This window comes from Oncorhynchus tshawytscha, linkage group LG29 (genome assembly GCF_018296145.1).
Source record: "Oncorhynchus tshawytscha isolate Ot180627B linkage group LG29, Otsh_v2.0, whole genome shotgun sequence".
NCBI classification, from domain to species: domain Eukaryota; kingdom Metazoa; phylum Chordata; class Actinopteri; order Salmoniformes; family Salmonidae; genus Oncorhynchus; species Oncorhynchus tshawytscha.
In genome coordinates, this window is record NC_056457.1 from 29,161,925 (window position 1) to 29,176,474 (window position 14,550).

Consider the following 14,550-nt stretch of genomic DNA (forward strand, 5'->3'; position numbering starts at 1 on the left):
TCAAAGAATCACCAGCCGCGAGAGCGACATAATTGATGTATACAGAGAAGAAAGTTGGCCCGAGAATTGAGCCCTGTGGCACCCCCATAGAGACTGCCAGAGGTCCGGACAACAGGCCCCCAATTTGACATACTGAACTCTATTGGAGAAGTAGTTCTGCACAGTAATGTCTCTTATCGATGGCGGTTATATCGTTTAGGACCTTGAGGTGGTTGAGGTGCACCCTCAACGTGGTTGAGGTGCACCCATGACCAGCTCTGAAACCAGATTGCATAGCGGAGAAGGTATGGTGAGATTCGAAATGGTCGGTAATCTGTTTAACTTGGCTTTCGAAGACCTTAGAAAGGCAGGGTAGAGTAGATATAGGTTTGTAGCAGTTTGGGTCTAGGGTGTCTCCCCCTTTGAAGAGAGGGATGACCGCAGCAGCTTTCCAATCTATGGGAATCTCAGACGATACAAAAGAGAGGTTGAACAGGCTAGTAGGTTGCAATAATTTCGGCAGATAATTTTAGAAAGAGAGGGTCCAGATTGTCTAGCCCGGCTGATTTGTAGGGGTCCAGATTTTGCAGCTCTTTCAGAACGATCTGGATATGGGTGAAGGAGAAGTGGGGAGGTTTGGGCGAGTTGCTGTGGGGAGCGCAGGGCTGTTGACCGGGGTAGGGGTAGCCAGGTGGAAAGCATGGCCAGCCGTAGAAAAATGCTTATTGAAATTCTCAATTATTGTGTGTTTCCTAACCTCAGTGCAGTGGGCAGCTGGGAGGAGGTGTTCTTATTCTACATGAACGTTACAGTGTCCCAGAACTTTTTAAAGTTTGTACTACAGGATGCAAATTTCTGTTTGCAAAGCTAGCCTTAGCTTTTCTAACTGCCTGTGCATATTGGTTCCTAACTTTGCTTTTGGCAAATTATACCTCATTGAGTGCAGTCTTAGTGCCAGCATTGGTCTGTCGTGGTATATAGACAGCTAGGAAAAGTACAGATTAAAACTCTCTAGGTAGATAGTAGGGTCTGCAGCTTATAATGCGAGCCAAACCTTGAGACTTCCTTAGATATCGTGCACCAGTTGTTGTTTACATATAAACATAGTCCACCCCCCTTGTCTTACTAGCCACCACTGTTCTATCCTGCCGATACACTGTATAACCTGCCAGCTGTATGTTGCTAATGTTCAGCCACGACTCCATGAAGCATAAGATATTACAGTTTTTAATGTCCCCTTGGTAGTTTAATCTTCCTCGTAGGTCTTCGATTTTATTTTCCAATGATTTGCAGGTTAGCTAGTAGAACGGAAGGCAGTGGGGGTTTATTCGATCGCGTACGAATTCTCAGAAGGCAGCCCGACTTCCGTCCTCTTTTTCTCCGTCTCTTCTTCACGCAAATGACGGGGATTTGGGTCTGTTCCCGGGAAAGACGTTTGGGCTCGTCGGACTCGTTAAAGGAAAAATAATCTTCTGCCAGTGACACATCCACATCATTACTGGAATGGTGCAGGATAGCCAGCTAGCACATAAAATTCTGAGAACCATATGTTTCTTAGGTGGGATTTTCAGTACTCCAGCATAACGTTTTCTGCTTGTTTCCTCATGGTTCTATTTAAAGTAATGTTCTCAGAACATTAAGAAAACTTTCCATAAAAACCACAAGAAAACAACATTAGTAACATTCCAAAAATGCTCTAATAATGTTATTTAAAAACATACACATTTTGTTCTCAGCGACAACAATTGTCTATCCTCTATCTTGTTTAGTGTGTTCAGGTGTTCACTGATTGGCCACACCGGATCTTAATGAGTGTTTACTTTGAAATGGGGTTTTGTTTGAATAGACTAAAATGAACAGCTACATATGAGTTTAAAAAAAACCATGTCATGCTAGCTCCATCCTGGTGGCACACAGTGGACTAATTCCATGGATAGAGAACAGAAGGAGCATAGGTTCGAATCTCACTGTCGCCGTGTCACAATAAATAAAGAAATGTGTTGTTATGATTAACACCTATGCAAATTAATTTCCATTTGGCCTGTCTGTGCCTGGAATTCAAAACAGTTAACCAGCTAGCAGTGTTATTAAAGGTAGTATTGAAACATTCAGTAAACGTTTTAAGAAAGTTATTAAAAAACCTCCAATCAACCCTAGAATTTACATTCTCAGAACGTTAATAAAACCTCCCAGAAAAACTTTCAGGCAACCCTAGTAAAAACGTTCTCAGAACCTCCCTGTAACATCCCTCGTTCTAATATTTATTTACATATTTCTTAATTCTGTTCTTTTACTTTTGGATGTGTGTATTGTTGTGAATTGTTAGAGCTAGGAACACAAGCATTTCACTACACCGGCAATAACATCTGCTAAATATATGTTTGTGACCAATACAATTTGATTTGTATGTTCCCAGAACAGGCGATTAGTTTAAATTCCCTTCCCAGAACGTTTATTTAAAAAAAAAAAAAAATGTTTTATCGATCAGGAAACTTTTGCCTTCATTCCCAGAACCAATGGGCAACCATAAATGTTCATTCCCAAAACTTCCAAGGAACTGCATGCTGGGTAGATACACGCATGCCAGTCTACGTTTAGTGGTTCTATGTGTGTCTTGGAAGTCATGATGGTATGGATAGAACTGTCCCATTACTCAGGTAAGGGAATAAATGTTTCTCTATCGTTGATGAGTAAAATAACCTCTCCATTGCTGTTTCCTCTCCATTGCTTTCACCTATAGAGTGTTTTCAGATCAGCGATGATGGAGGGGAAATTGAACCGTCAGGGGAATTGAGGAAATTCCTGACTGCTTACAGTATTTATATTTCCCCAAATTCCAAAGTAAGGAAGTCAATTGCTCTGCTACATTTAGAAACCTGAACTCCCATGTGTGTGTGTTAGTTTTGGATCTGAGAATAGGTGTGTGTGTGTGTTGGCTGTCAGGCCCTCTGTGTTATGGGCCATTTTGTATAGCAGCTCTCTGCATTTTGGGTTCTGGGTGTTCTGCCAAGCCCAGCTAGGAATCGACTTAGCTGCACGTACATCCACCATGCAACCCTCACTCCTAATGGGGCGGCACACACTGGCCCACGTATACACAGGGCTATTAATACCTCTCCCCTTCCTCAGTCCAATAGGCTTCAACAGACTAAACAGACAACCATTGGACAGGGAATGGAAATCTTTTCTTCACTATTCACTTAACGGTGAACATGGACACTTTAAAATAACATGTCTTATGTATCAACTCTCCTCTCTCTCTCGCTCTCTCTCGCTCTCTCTCTCGCTCTCTCTCGCTCTCTCTCGCTCTCTCTCGCTCTCTCTCGCTCTCTCTCGCTCTCTCTCGCTCTCTCTCGCTCTCTCTCGCTCTCTCTCGCTCTCTCTCGCTCTCCCCCCAGACTATCTGAAGTTTAGTAGTGACTACAGACATGGGGAGGTGGGAGGGGCCAGCAGCGCCAGAGGGATGCGCTCAGCCTCAGAGCTCCGTGATTTGATGGACACCTTACAACGTAAGAAGACCGCCCTGGAGACAAGCCTGCGAGCCAATGGGGACGCTAGCCCCTCCTACTTCAGTATGACACAGGTATGACAGCTGTAAAGCTCTCCCAGCAGGATCAACCATACTCAAAAGGCAGACCCAGAACGGGGTCAATACGGATCTCCTCCCCATGGCAAAATGTGTACAAGTTGAGAAACTGAGCATTATGACTCCGCCAACGGGAGGGGCATGACCAGTTTGGGGTTTCATGCATTGTGAGCTGGGGAGTTTATTACTAAGTCAATACATTACAATATAATTTGGTCCAAGAGACTTCTTAACATCTTCTACCCCCAAGCCATAAGACTCCTGAACATCTTCTACCCCCAAGCCCTAAGACTCCTGAACATCTTCTACCCCCTCTGTTTATTATCTATGCAAAGTCACTTTAACTCTACCAACATGTGCATATTACCTCAATGACCTCGACTAACTGGTGCCCACGCACATTGACTCTGTACCGGTACCCCCTGTATATAGCCTCACTACTGTTATTATTCTACTGCTCTTGAATTATTTGTTACTTTTTTATTTTGTATTTTTTACTTACCTATTTTTTTAACCTATTATTTTGACCGAATACAACAGGTATTACAGTGAAATGCTGACTTACAGGCTCTAACCAATAGTGCGGTTGAATCATGACGTTAGTGATCTTCAGGTCGAAGCTCTAGAAAGAGGCCCGAGTTCCCGACTCGGAATTCTGAGTTGGATGTCCGTTCAAAATGTATTTTCCCAGTCAGAGCAACAACAAAAAATTCCCTAGTCCCCAGTTGTCTTGAACTCACTGGAGGCGCAGTTCCTAGTTTTCAGTTGTTTTAAAATGTGCAGAATGTTTATCCTTTTAAGCTTAGAGACCCTTAAACCCAGACTTGGACTACACATCCACTCCACTGAGTAGCAGGCTAGTGAATGCTTTGCAATGCTTGCAGTTAGCCACTGATTCCTTCCAAACCACTCATTGTTGAATCTGCGATTTCCAACTTGTTGTGTGATGTTTATGGCCGATGAGCACCGATACGTTTTATCAATTTCTCTTCATTGAAAAGTTTTTGCCAGTAGATTGTCGACTTGATTCATGATGATGACTGATAGCTTGCTAGCTAAGATTTTGAAAGTATAACGTTGACCATCCAATCAAAGCTACTGTAGATATGTGGTTTGACGTCATTTTATCTTTGGCCAATGACCTTGAGCCTTCTTAGATGGGTACTTCAGTAACTCTATGGCAGCACCCAAGGGTCTTGAATTTTTTTAGCTCTCCCCGTAGATTTTGTGGCGTCATAGTGTCCCCGTGAGTGACAGAACATTGAGCCAATCACGGCGCAACTAGAGAACATTACCAACCCCTACGCTCCGTATATTCCGCTGGCTGCCCCACCACCACAGAAAGCACTGAGCTAGACTGAAACACCACCACAGAAAGCACTGAGCTAGGCTGAAACACCACCACAGAAAGCACTGAGCTAGGCTGAAACACCACCACAGAAAGCAGAAAACACCACCACAGAAAGCACTGAGCTAGGCTGAAACACCACCACAGAAAGCACTGAGAAAGCTAGGCTGAAACACCACCACAGAAAGCACTGAGCTAGGCTGAAACACCCACCACAGAAAGGCAAACACCACCACAGAGCTGAGCTAGGCTGAAACACCACCACAGAAAGCACTGAGCTAGGCTGAAACACCACCACAGAAAGCACTGAGCTAGGCTGAAACACCACCACAGAAAGCACTGAGCTAGGCTGAAACACCACCACAGAAAGCACTGAGCTAGGCTGAAACACCACCACAGAAAGCACTGAGCTAGGCTGAAACACCACCACAGAAAGCACTGAGCTAGGCTGAAACACCACCACAGAAAGCACTGAGCTAGGCTGAAACACCACCACAGAAAGCACTGAGCTAGGCTGAAACACCACCACAGAAAGCACTGAGCTAGGCTGAAACACCACCACAGAAAGCACTGAGCTAGGCTGAAACACCACCACAGAAAGCACTGAGCTAGGCTGAAACACCACCACAGAAAGCACTGAGCTAGGCTGAAACACCTGTATTTTGGAGCTCCTTACTCAAGAAAGAGACCATGTTTGTATGCAGCTTTATTAACTCAATGATTTATGATTTTTTTTTTTATGTTTGCAAACTGAGCTATGTGACTGAAACACCACCACAGAAAGCACTGATTAATGCTAGGCTGAAAACCACCACAGAAAGCACTAACTGAGGCGGCAGGGTAGCCTAGTATTTTGGTTTACTCAAGAAAGAGACCATGTTTGTATGCAGCTTTATTAACTCAATGATTTATGATTTTTTTTTATGTTTGCAAACTGTTCAAACGTTGGACTAGTAACCGGAAGGTTTCAAGTTCAAACCCCCCGAGCTGACAAGGTACAAATCTGTCGTTCTGTCCCTGAACAGGCAGTTAACCCACTGTTCCTAGGCCGTCATTGAAAATAAGAATTTGTTCTTAACTGACTTGCCTGGTTAAATAAAGGTAATATAAAAAAGGCAACAACAACCAAAATATTCTGCCTCACTTGCCCTGAATGGGTTACCACTCCACCTAGGAAATTTGTGTGACCTCAAATAGTAGTTGAGTACCCCTGCTAGATGGACATTCCTAATGAATTTTCTTCTACTCTTCTCCCTCCCAGTCTCCACCCACCACGTCTGTGACCTCACCCACGTCGATGTGGTCGGCCTATCAGGAACAGGCTAGGCGCTTCTACGGCTCTGATCGTCCTCCTCTCTCTGGCAAAGCTGCCGCCCCTCACTCCCCCTCTCGGCGCTCTGACCCCCCTTCCTCCCGAACCTCCATGACCCGGAAACAATCATACCAATCACAGGACAGCCTGCTCATCTCCCCTGGCAATGGGCGACGCCCACTAAACCCAAACTCCTCCCCCCTGTTGTCGATGCGGAACTGTGGAGGTTCCTCTAACTCAGTGGCCGGTGGTGATAGCCTCTCCTCTCCTCCACCCTCATCCCTCTTTCCAACTAGTGGAGCAGCCAGCATGCCCTCCAGTCCCCGCCTGGGACTACGAAGCCACGGCAACCATGAGCCGGTGCCTAGCAACCGAACCAGGAAGTACTCTGCAGGTTCTATAGGCGGCATAATGGAAAGTCACAGCTGCTCACTGCCCCGCCTCTGCCCCTCATCACCTCGTTCCCATGACAACGGAGCCCTGGCCCTGTTTTCCCTCCCCCTGACCTCTAATCCTCTACGCAACTCCTCTCACAACAATAGCCAAAACCATACCACAAACAACAACTACAATCATAACCAAATCACTAACTTCACCTACAGCCAGGCTCAAAACATGAACCGGAACCAAGGAGAGGGGGTGGAATCCATCTCTCTCTCCATCCCTGAATCTCCCACCCAGGCCCCTCCAGACGTGACCTCACCGTCCCTATCAGGGGGCTCTTCCAGCCCCGGTGTGGCCAAGATACTCAGCGTCACCTCCACCAGCTCCACCTCCAGCCTTCAGGAGCCAAAGAGGTCAGCCAGCCGAGGAGCCTCCCCTGGACCAGAGCTCTTTCTGGGGGAGAGGCGGAGAGAGCACAGGGGGGGAAGACTGGAGCCTGTGCTAGGATTAGAGGAACGAAGGCAGTCATTTGGAAAGGGAGGGGTGGGGCTGGGGGCGGGGTTGACCCCACCAGGGGGGTTCAGGGTGAGGAGTGGCAGTATCAGCTCCCTGAGTGGGAAGGAAGAACTGACTGACTACCACCATCGCCAGAGAGACGAGAGACTACGAGAACAGGAAGTGGAGAGACTGGTGAGTTGTGTGTCTGAAATTATCCAAATGAAATAGTAATTCAATTAGGAACAGGATGGGTGGAATCAGATGACTTCCCTCTCACCTCTCGAAGACATTGTTCAGGAGGTGCACTGTTTGGGCGTACGCACACACACACACACACACACACAGATGAAAATGCACACACACACACATGTTCCCTGAGGGAGGTTCAGTGCCAAGGCAGATACCTCTGGCTGCTAGCCTATGCTAAGATACGTAGCTATTCTCACTCCTTCACTTTGTTGGGTCTGGTTCAGAGGAAAGCACAGACGTCTGTGGGCTCTCCGTGGTGTGTGGTTTGTGAGTGTGTGTGTGTGTGTGTGGTTCCATAAGTCAGGCCATCTGGAGTTCCGCCCAGTTGGGTTGGTCCGGGTCATTTTGGAACCCATAACAGAAACGTCAGATGTGGGTTAGAACCAGATTGAATTAATGACTGGGAATATACCGCAGGTGGATATACACACTCGCTCTCTCTTTCTCTCTTTCTCTCTCTCTCTTTCGCTCTTTCTCTCGCTCTCTCTTTCTCTCGCTCTCTCTTTCTCTCGCTCTCTCTTTCTCTCGCTCTCTCTTTCTCTCGCTCTCTCTTTCTCTCTCTTTTCTCTCTCTCTCTCTCTTTCTCTCTCTCTTTCTCTCATTTCAATTCAAAAGGCTTTATTGGCATGGGAAACAGTGCATTCAGAAATTATTCAGACCCCTTGACTTTTTCCACATTTTGTTACGTTACAGCCTTATTCTAAAATGGATTCAAGTTTTTTTCCCTCATCAATCTAAACACAATACCCCATAATAACAAAGTGAAAACAGGTTTTTAGAAATACATTATTTACATATTCAGACCCTTTGCTTTGAGACTTGAAATTGAGCTCCGGTAAATCCTGTTTCCATTGATCATCCTTGAGTTGTTTCTACAACTTGATTGGAGTAAATTCAATTGATTGGACATGATTTGGTTCGGCACAGACCTGTCTATGCAAGGTCCCACAGTTGACAGTGCATGTCAGAGCAAAAACCAAGCCATGAGGTTGAAGGAAATGTCTGTAGATCTCTGAGACAGGATTGTGTCGAGGCAGAAATCTGGGGAAGGGTACCAAAATACGTCTGCAGCATTGACGGTCCCCAAGAACATAGTGGTCTCAATTATTTTTAAATGGAAGAAGTTTGGAACCACCGAGACTGTTCCTTGAGTTGGCCTTCCAACCACACTGAGCAATCGGGGGAGATGGGTGTTGGTCAGGGAGGTGAACAAGAACCCGATGGTCACTCTGACAGAGCTCCAGAGTTCCTCTGTGGAGAACCTTCCAGAAGGAAAAACATCTCTGCAGCACTCCACCAATCAGGCCTTTTATCCTCTTTGGGACAGCCAGTGAAAGTGCAGGCCGCCAAATTCAAAACTACAGAAATCTCATAATTAAAATTCCTCAAACATACATGTATCTTATACCGTTTTAAAGGTAGTCTTGTTGTTAATCCCACCACAGTGCCTGATTTCAAATAGGCTTTACGGCGAAAGCACCACAAACGATTGTTAGGTCACCACCAAACCACAATAAAAACCGCCATTTTCCCAGACAAAGAGGATTCACAAAAAGCACAAATAGAGATCAAATTAATCACTAATCTTTGATGATTTTCATCAGATGACACTCATAGGACTTCATGTTACTCAATACATGTATGTTTTGCTTGATAAAGTTCATGTTTTTTAAAGAGCGACTTGATAAAGTTCATGTAAAATCACTGGATGTTTTTGGAACTAGTGAATGTAACGCGCCAATGTAAACTCAGATTTTTTTTTATATATATATATATATAAAAAAATCTGAGTTTACATTGGCGCGTTACATTCACTAGTTCCAAAAACATCCAGTGATTTTGCATAGCCACATCGATTCAACAGAAATACTCATCATAAATGTAGATGATAATACAATTTATACACATGGAATTATAGATATACCTGTCTTTAATGCAACTGCTGTGTCAGATTTCAAAAAAACTTTACGGAAAAAGCAAACCATGCAATCTGAGACGGCGCTCAGAACAATCAAGGCAAATTAGCCGCCATGTTGTAGTCAACATAAACCATATATTACATGCTAAATATTCCCTTACCTTTGATCTTCATCAGAATGCACTCCCAGGAATCCCAGGTCCACAATAAATGCTTGATTTGTTCGATAATGTCTGTTATTTATGTCCAATTAGATACTTTTGTTAGCGCGTTTGGTACACCTATCCAAACGCTGGAGCTGGTCGACCATTTTTTCAGACAAAATCTTGAAAAAGTTACATTACAGGTTGAAGAAACATTTCAAACTAAGCACAGAATCAATCATTAGGATGTTTTTATCATAAATCTTCAATAAAGTTCCAACCGGAGAATTCCTTTGTGACTTGAGGAGGAACGGAACGCAGGAAGATATCATGCTGTATGCGTGTGACCTGGAACTAGTCTGACTCATTCCCCTCTCATTCAGTCCCACCACACAGTAGAAGCCTCATTCAAAATTCTATAGACAGTTGACATCTAGTGGAAGCCCTAGGAAGTGAATCTTCATTCATATCTCAAGGGGATTACAATAGGGAATGGGCTGAATATATACCAACCTCAGATTTATCACTTCCTGTTTGGATTTGTTCTCAGGTTTTTGCCTGTCATATGAGTTCTGTTATACTCACAGACATCATTCAAACAGTTTAGAAACTTCAGCGTTTTCTATCCAATACTAATAATACTATGCATATATTAGCAACTGAGACTAAGGAGCAGGCCGTTTACTCTGGGCACCTTATTCATCCAAGCTACTCAATACTGCCCCCCCTGTCACCAAGAAGTTAAGAGTTTAAGTATAGCCAATTTGTCTGTATATTTTATCATTTCATCCTCCACATTGACTCTGTACTGGTACCCCCTATTTATAGCCTCCTACTTGACTCTGTACTGGTACCCCCTGTATATAGTCTCCACATTAACTCTGTACCAGTACCCCCTGTATATAGCCTCCACATTGACTCTGTTCTGGTACCCCCTGTATATAGCCTCCACATTGACTCTGTTCTGGTACCCCCAGTATATAGCCTCCACATTGACTCTGTTCTGGTACCCCCTGTATCTAGCCTCCACATTGACTCTGTACCGGTACCCCCTGTATATAGCCTCCACATTGACTCTGTACCGGTACCCCCTGTATATGACATATACATGTGACAAATACAATTTTATTTCATTTGATATGGTAGTTTATCAACATTTGATTTGTTTTTTAATTATTTGGGTCTGTGTAATCTGAGGGCAATATGTGTCTCTGGTCATACATTTAGCAGGAGGTTAGGAAGTGCAGCTCATATGGTGGGCAGTGTGTGCATAGCCCACTCTTGCTCACTGAGTCTGTACATAGTCAAAGCTTTCCTTAATTTTGGATCAGTCACAGTGGTCAGCTGCTGTATACTCTCTGTTTAGGGGCAAATACCACTCTAGTTTGCTCTGTTTTTTAAAAATAATTATTTTCAATGTGTAATTCTCTTTTTCATTACTTGGTTGGGACTAATTGTGTTGCTGTCAAGGGGCTCTGTCTGTTTGTGAACAGAGCCCCAGGACCAGCTTGCTTAGGGGACTCTTCTCCAGGTTCACCTCTCTGTAGGTGATGGCTTTGTTATGGAAGGTTTGGGAATCGCTTCCTTTTAGGTGGTTGTAGAATTGAATGGCTCTTTTCTGGATTTTGATAATTAGCGGTATCGGACTAATTCTGCTCTGCATGCTTTATTTGGTGTTTTACATTGTACACTGAGGATATTTTTGCAGAATTCTGCGTGCAGAGTCTCAATTTGGTGTTTGTCCCATTTTGTGAAGTCTTGGTTGGTGAGCGGACCCCAGACCTCACAACCATAAAGGGCAATGGGCTCTATGAATGATTGAAGTATTTTTAGCCAGATCCTAATTGGTATGTCACATTTTTATGTTCCTTGTGATGGCATAGAATGCCCTTCTTGCCTTGTCTCTCAGATCGTTCACAGATTTGTGGAAGTTACCTGTGGCGCTGATGTTTAGGCCGAGGTATGTATCATGCTCTCGCTCTAGTGTCTCTCTCTGCTCTCTGTCTGTCAAAGCTCTCTCTTGGATCAGTCACAGTGGTCCTGTGTATACTCTCTGTCGTTTGCTCTGTTTTTTAAAAATCTCTTCATTCTGTCTGGGACTCTGTTGCTGTCAAGGGGCTCTGTCTGTTTGTGAACTCTCTCTCTTCACTCTCTCTGTCTCTCTGTCTCTCTCTTTTAGGTGGTTATAGAATTGAATGGCTCTTTTCTGTCTCTCTGTCTCTCTTTGTCTGTCTGTCCCATTTTGTCTGTCTCTCTCTGGGCTCTGAATGATCTCTCTCTAGCTGTCTCTCTCTGTCTGTCTCTCTGTCTCTCTCTCTTGCCTTGTCTCTCTCTGTCTCTGCTCTCTCTGTCTCTCTCTCTCTCTCTCTGTCTCTCTGTCTCTCTGTCTCTCTGTCTCTCTCTCTCTCTCTCTCTCTCTCTCTGTCTCTCTCTCTCTCTGTCTGTCTCTCTCTCTCTGTCTCTCTCTGTCTGTCTCTCTCTCTCTGTCTCTCTCTCTCTCTCTCTCTGTCTCTCTCTCTCTCTGTCTCTATCTCTCTGTCTCTCTGTCTCTCTGTCTCTATCTCTCTCTCTCTCTCTGTCTCTATCTCTCTCTCTCTCTCTCTGTCTCTATCTCTCTCTCTCTCTGTCTCTATCTCTCTCTCTCTCTCTCTGTCTCTCTCTGTATCTCTGTCTCTGTCTCTATCTCTGTCTCTATCTCTGTCTCTATCTCTGTCTCTATCTCTGTCTCTATCAATTCAATTTCAATTCAAGGGCTTTATTGGCATGGGAAACATGTGTTAACATTGCCAAAGCAAGTGAGGTAGACAACATACAAAGTGAATATATAAAGTGAAAAACAACAAAAATTAACAGTAAACATTACACATACAGAAGTTTCAAAACAGTAAAGACATTACAAATGTCATATTATATATATATATATACAGTGTTTTAACAATGTACAAATGGTTAAAGGACACAAGATAAAATAAATAAGCATAAATATGGGTGTATTTACAATGGTGTTTGTTCTTCACTGGTTGCCCTTTTCTCGTGGCAACAGGTCACAAATTTTGCTGCTGTGATGGCACACTGTGGAATTTCACCCAGTAGATATGGGAGTTTTTCAAAATTGGATTTGTTTTTGAATTCTTTGTGGATCTGTGTAATCTGAGGGAAATATGTCTCTCTAATATGGTCATACATTGGGCAGGAGGTTAGGAAGTGCAGCTCAGTTTCCACCTCATTTTGTGGGCAGTGAGCACATAGCCTGTCTTCTCTTGAGAGCCATGTCTGCCTACGGCGGCATTTCTCAATAGCAAGGCTATGCTCACTGAGTCTGTACATAGTCAAGGCTTTCCTTAATTTTGGGTCAGTCACAGTGGTCAGGTATTCTGCCGCTGTGTACTCTCTGTGTAGGGCCAAATAGCATTCTAGTTTGCTCTGTTTTTTTTGTATATTCTTTCCAATGTGTTAAGTAGTTATCTTTTTGTTTTCTCATGATTTGGTTGGGTCTAATTGTGCTGCTGTCCTGGGGCTCTGTAGTGTGTGTTTGTGTTTGTGAACAGAGCCCCAGGACCAGCTTGCTTAGGGGACTCTTCTCCAGGTTCATCTCTCTGTAGGTGATGGCTTTGTTATGGAAGGTTTGTGAATCGCTTCCTTTTAGGTGGTTGTAGAATTTAACAGCTCTTTTCTGGATTTTGATAATTAGTGGGTATTGGCCTAATTCTGCTCTGCATGCATTATTTGGTGTTCTACTCTGTACACTGGAGGATATTTTTGCAGAATTCTGCTGCAGAGTCTCAATCTGGTGTTTGTCCCTCTTTTGTGAAGTCTTCTCTGGTGATCTGTCCAGACCTCTCAATCATAAAGGGCAATGGGCTCTATGACTCTGATTGTCTCTATATTTCTGTCTCTGATCTCTCTCTATGTCTCTATGTTCTCTCTCTTGATGGCATAGGAAATGCCCTTCTTGTCTCTTGTCTCTCATATCACATTTTTGTGGAATCTTCTGTAGGCCTCTGTATCTCTGTCTATATATATGTATCTATATATATATATATCTGTCTATATATCTCTATATATGTCTGTCTATATATATATATATAATGATCTCTCTCTGTCTCTGTCTCTGTCCTCTGTCTCTGTCTCTGTATGGCTCTCTCTGTCTCTGGTCTACTGATCTATCTACTGTCTCATCTCTCTCTGTCTCTCTCTGTATCTCTCTCTCTCTCTCTCTCTCTGTCTCTCTCTCTCTCTCTGTCTGTCTCTCTCTCTCTCTGTCTCTGTCTCTGTATATCTCTCTATATATATATGTCTCTCTATCTGTATCTCTATCTCTATCTCTGTCCTCTATCTCTGTCTATATATATATATATGTGTCTATATATGTCATTCAAGAAGGGATCTCTATATGCATCTCTGTCTGTCTCTCTCTCTCCCTGTCTGTATATAACATATATATATATGAATATATATACTATTAAACAACAATAACTAAACATACACATAATGTCTGTATTTCTGTGTCTCTGTAAAGACATTATATATGTCATATCTGTATATATATACAGTGTTCTCTCTGCAATGTACAAATGGCTTCTCTCTGTCTCTCTCTCATCATCTCTGTCTCTCTTCTGTCTCTCTGTCTCTCTCTGTGTTCTTCTCTGGTTGCTCTTCTTCTGTGTGTCTCTCTGTACTCTCTCTGTCTCTCTATCATCTCTGTCTGTCTCTGTCTCTCTGTGTCTCTCTCTCTGTCTCTGTGTCTCTCTGTCTTTTCTCTCTCTCTATTTTTAGCCAGATCCTAATTGGTATGTTGAAATTTATGTTTCTTTTGATGGCATAGAATGCCCTTCTTGCCTCTCTCTCTGATCGTCTCACAGCTTTGTGGAAGTTACCTGTGGTGCTGATGTTTAGGCCAAGGTATGTATAGTTTTTTTTGTGCTCTAGGGCAGCAGTGTCTAGATGGAATTTGTATTTGTGGTCTCTGGTGACTGGACCTTTTTGGAACACCATTATTTTGGTCTTACTGAGATTTACTGTCAGGGCCCAGGTCTGACAGAATCTGTCTAAGATCTAGGTGCTGCTGTAGGCCCTCCTCTGGTTGGTGACAGAAGCACCAGATCATCAGCAAACAGCAGACATTTGACTCTC

General features: G+C 43.6%; 1 protein-coding gene across 2 annotated transcripts in view; it reads left to right on the forward strand.

The window, feature by feature from the left end:
* The window catches only part of LOC112237231 (pleckstrin homology-like domain family B member 2), a 105,732-nt gene that overhangs the window by 12,355 nt on the left and 78,827 nt on the right, over positions 1–14,550 (forward strand). For both annotated transcript variants that reach the window (XR_006080278.1, XM_042308582.1), the window contains exons 3-4: positions 3,378–3,562; positions 6,175–7,299. Coding sequence is in view for 1 of the 2 variants with exons in the window: in XM_042308582.1 (XP_042164516.1) it covers positions 3,378–3,562; positions 6,175–7,299 (1,310 nt within the window). In the remaining variant the exon portion in view is untranslated. The remainder of the gene's footprint in view (positions 1–3,377; positions 3,563–6,174; positions 7,300–14,550) is intronic.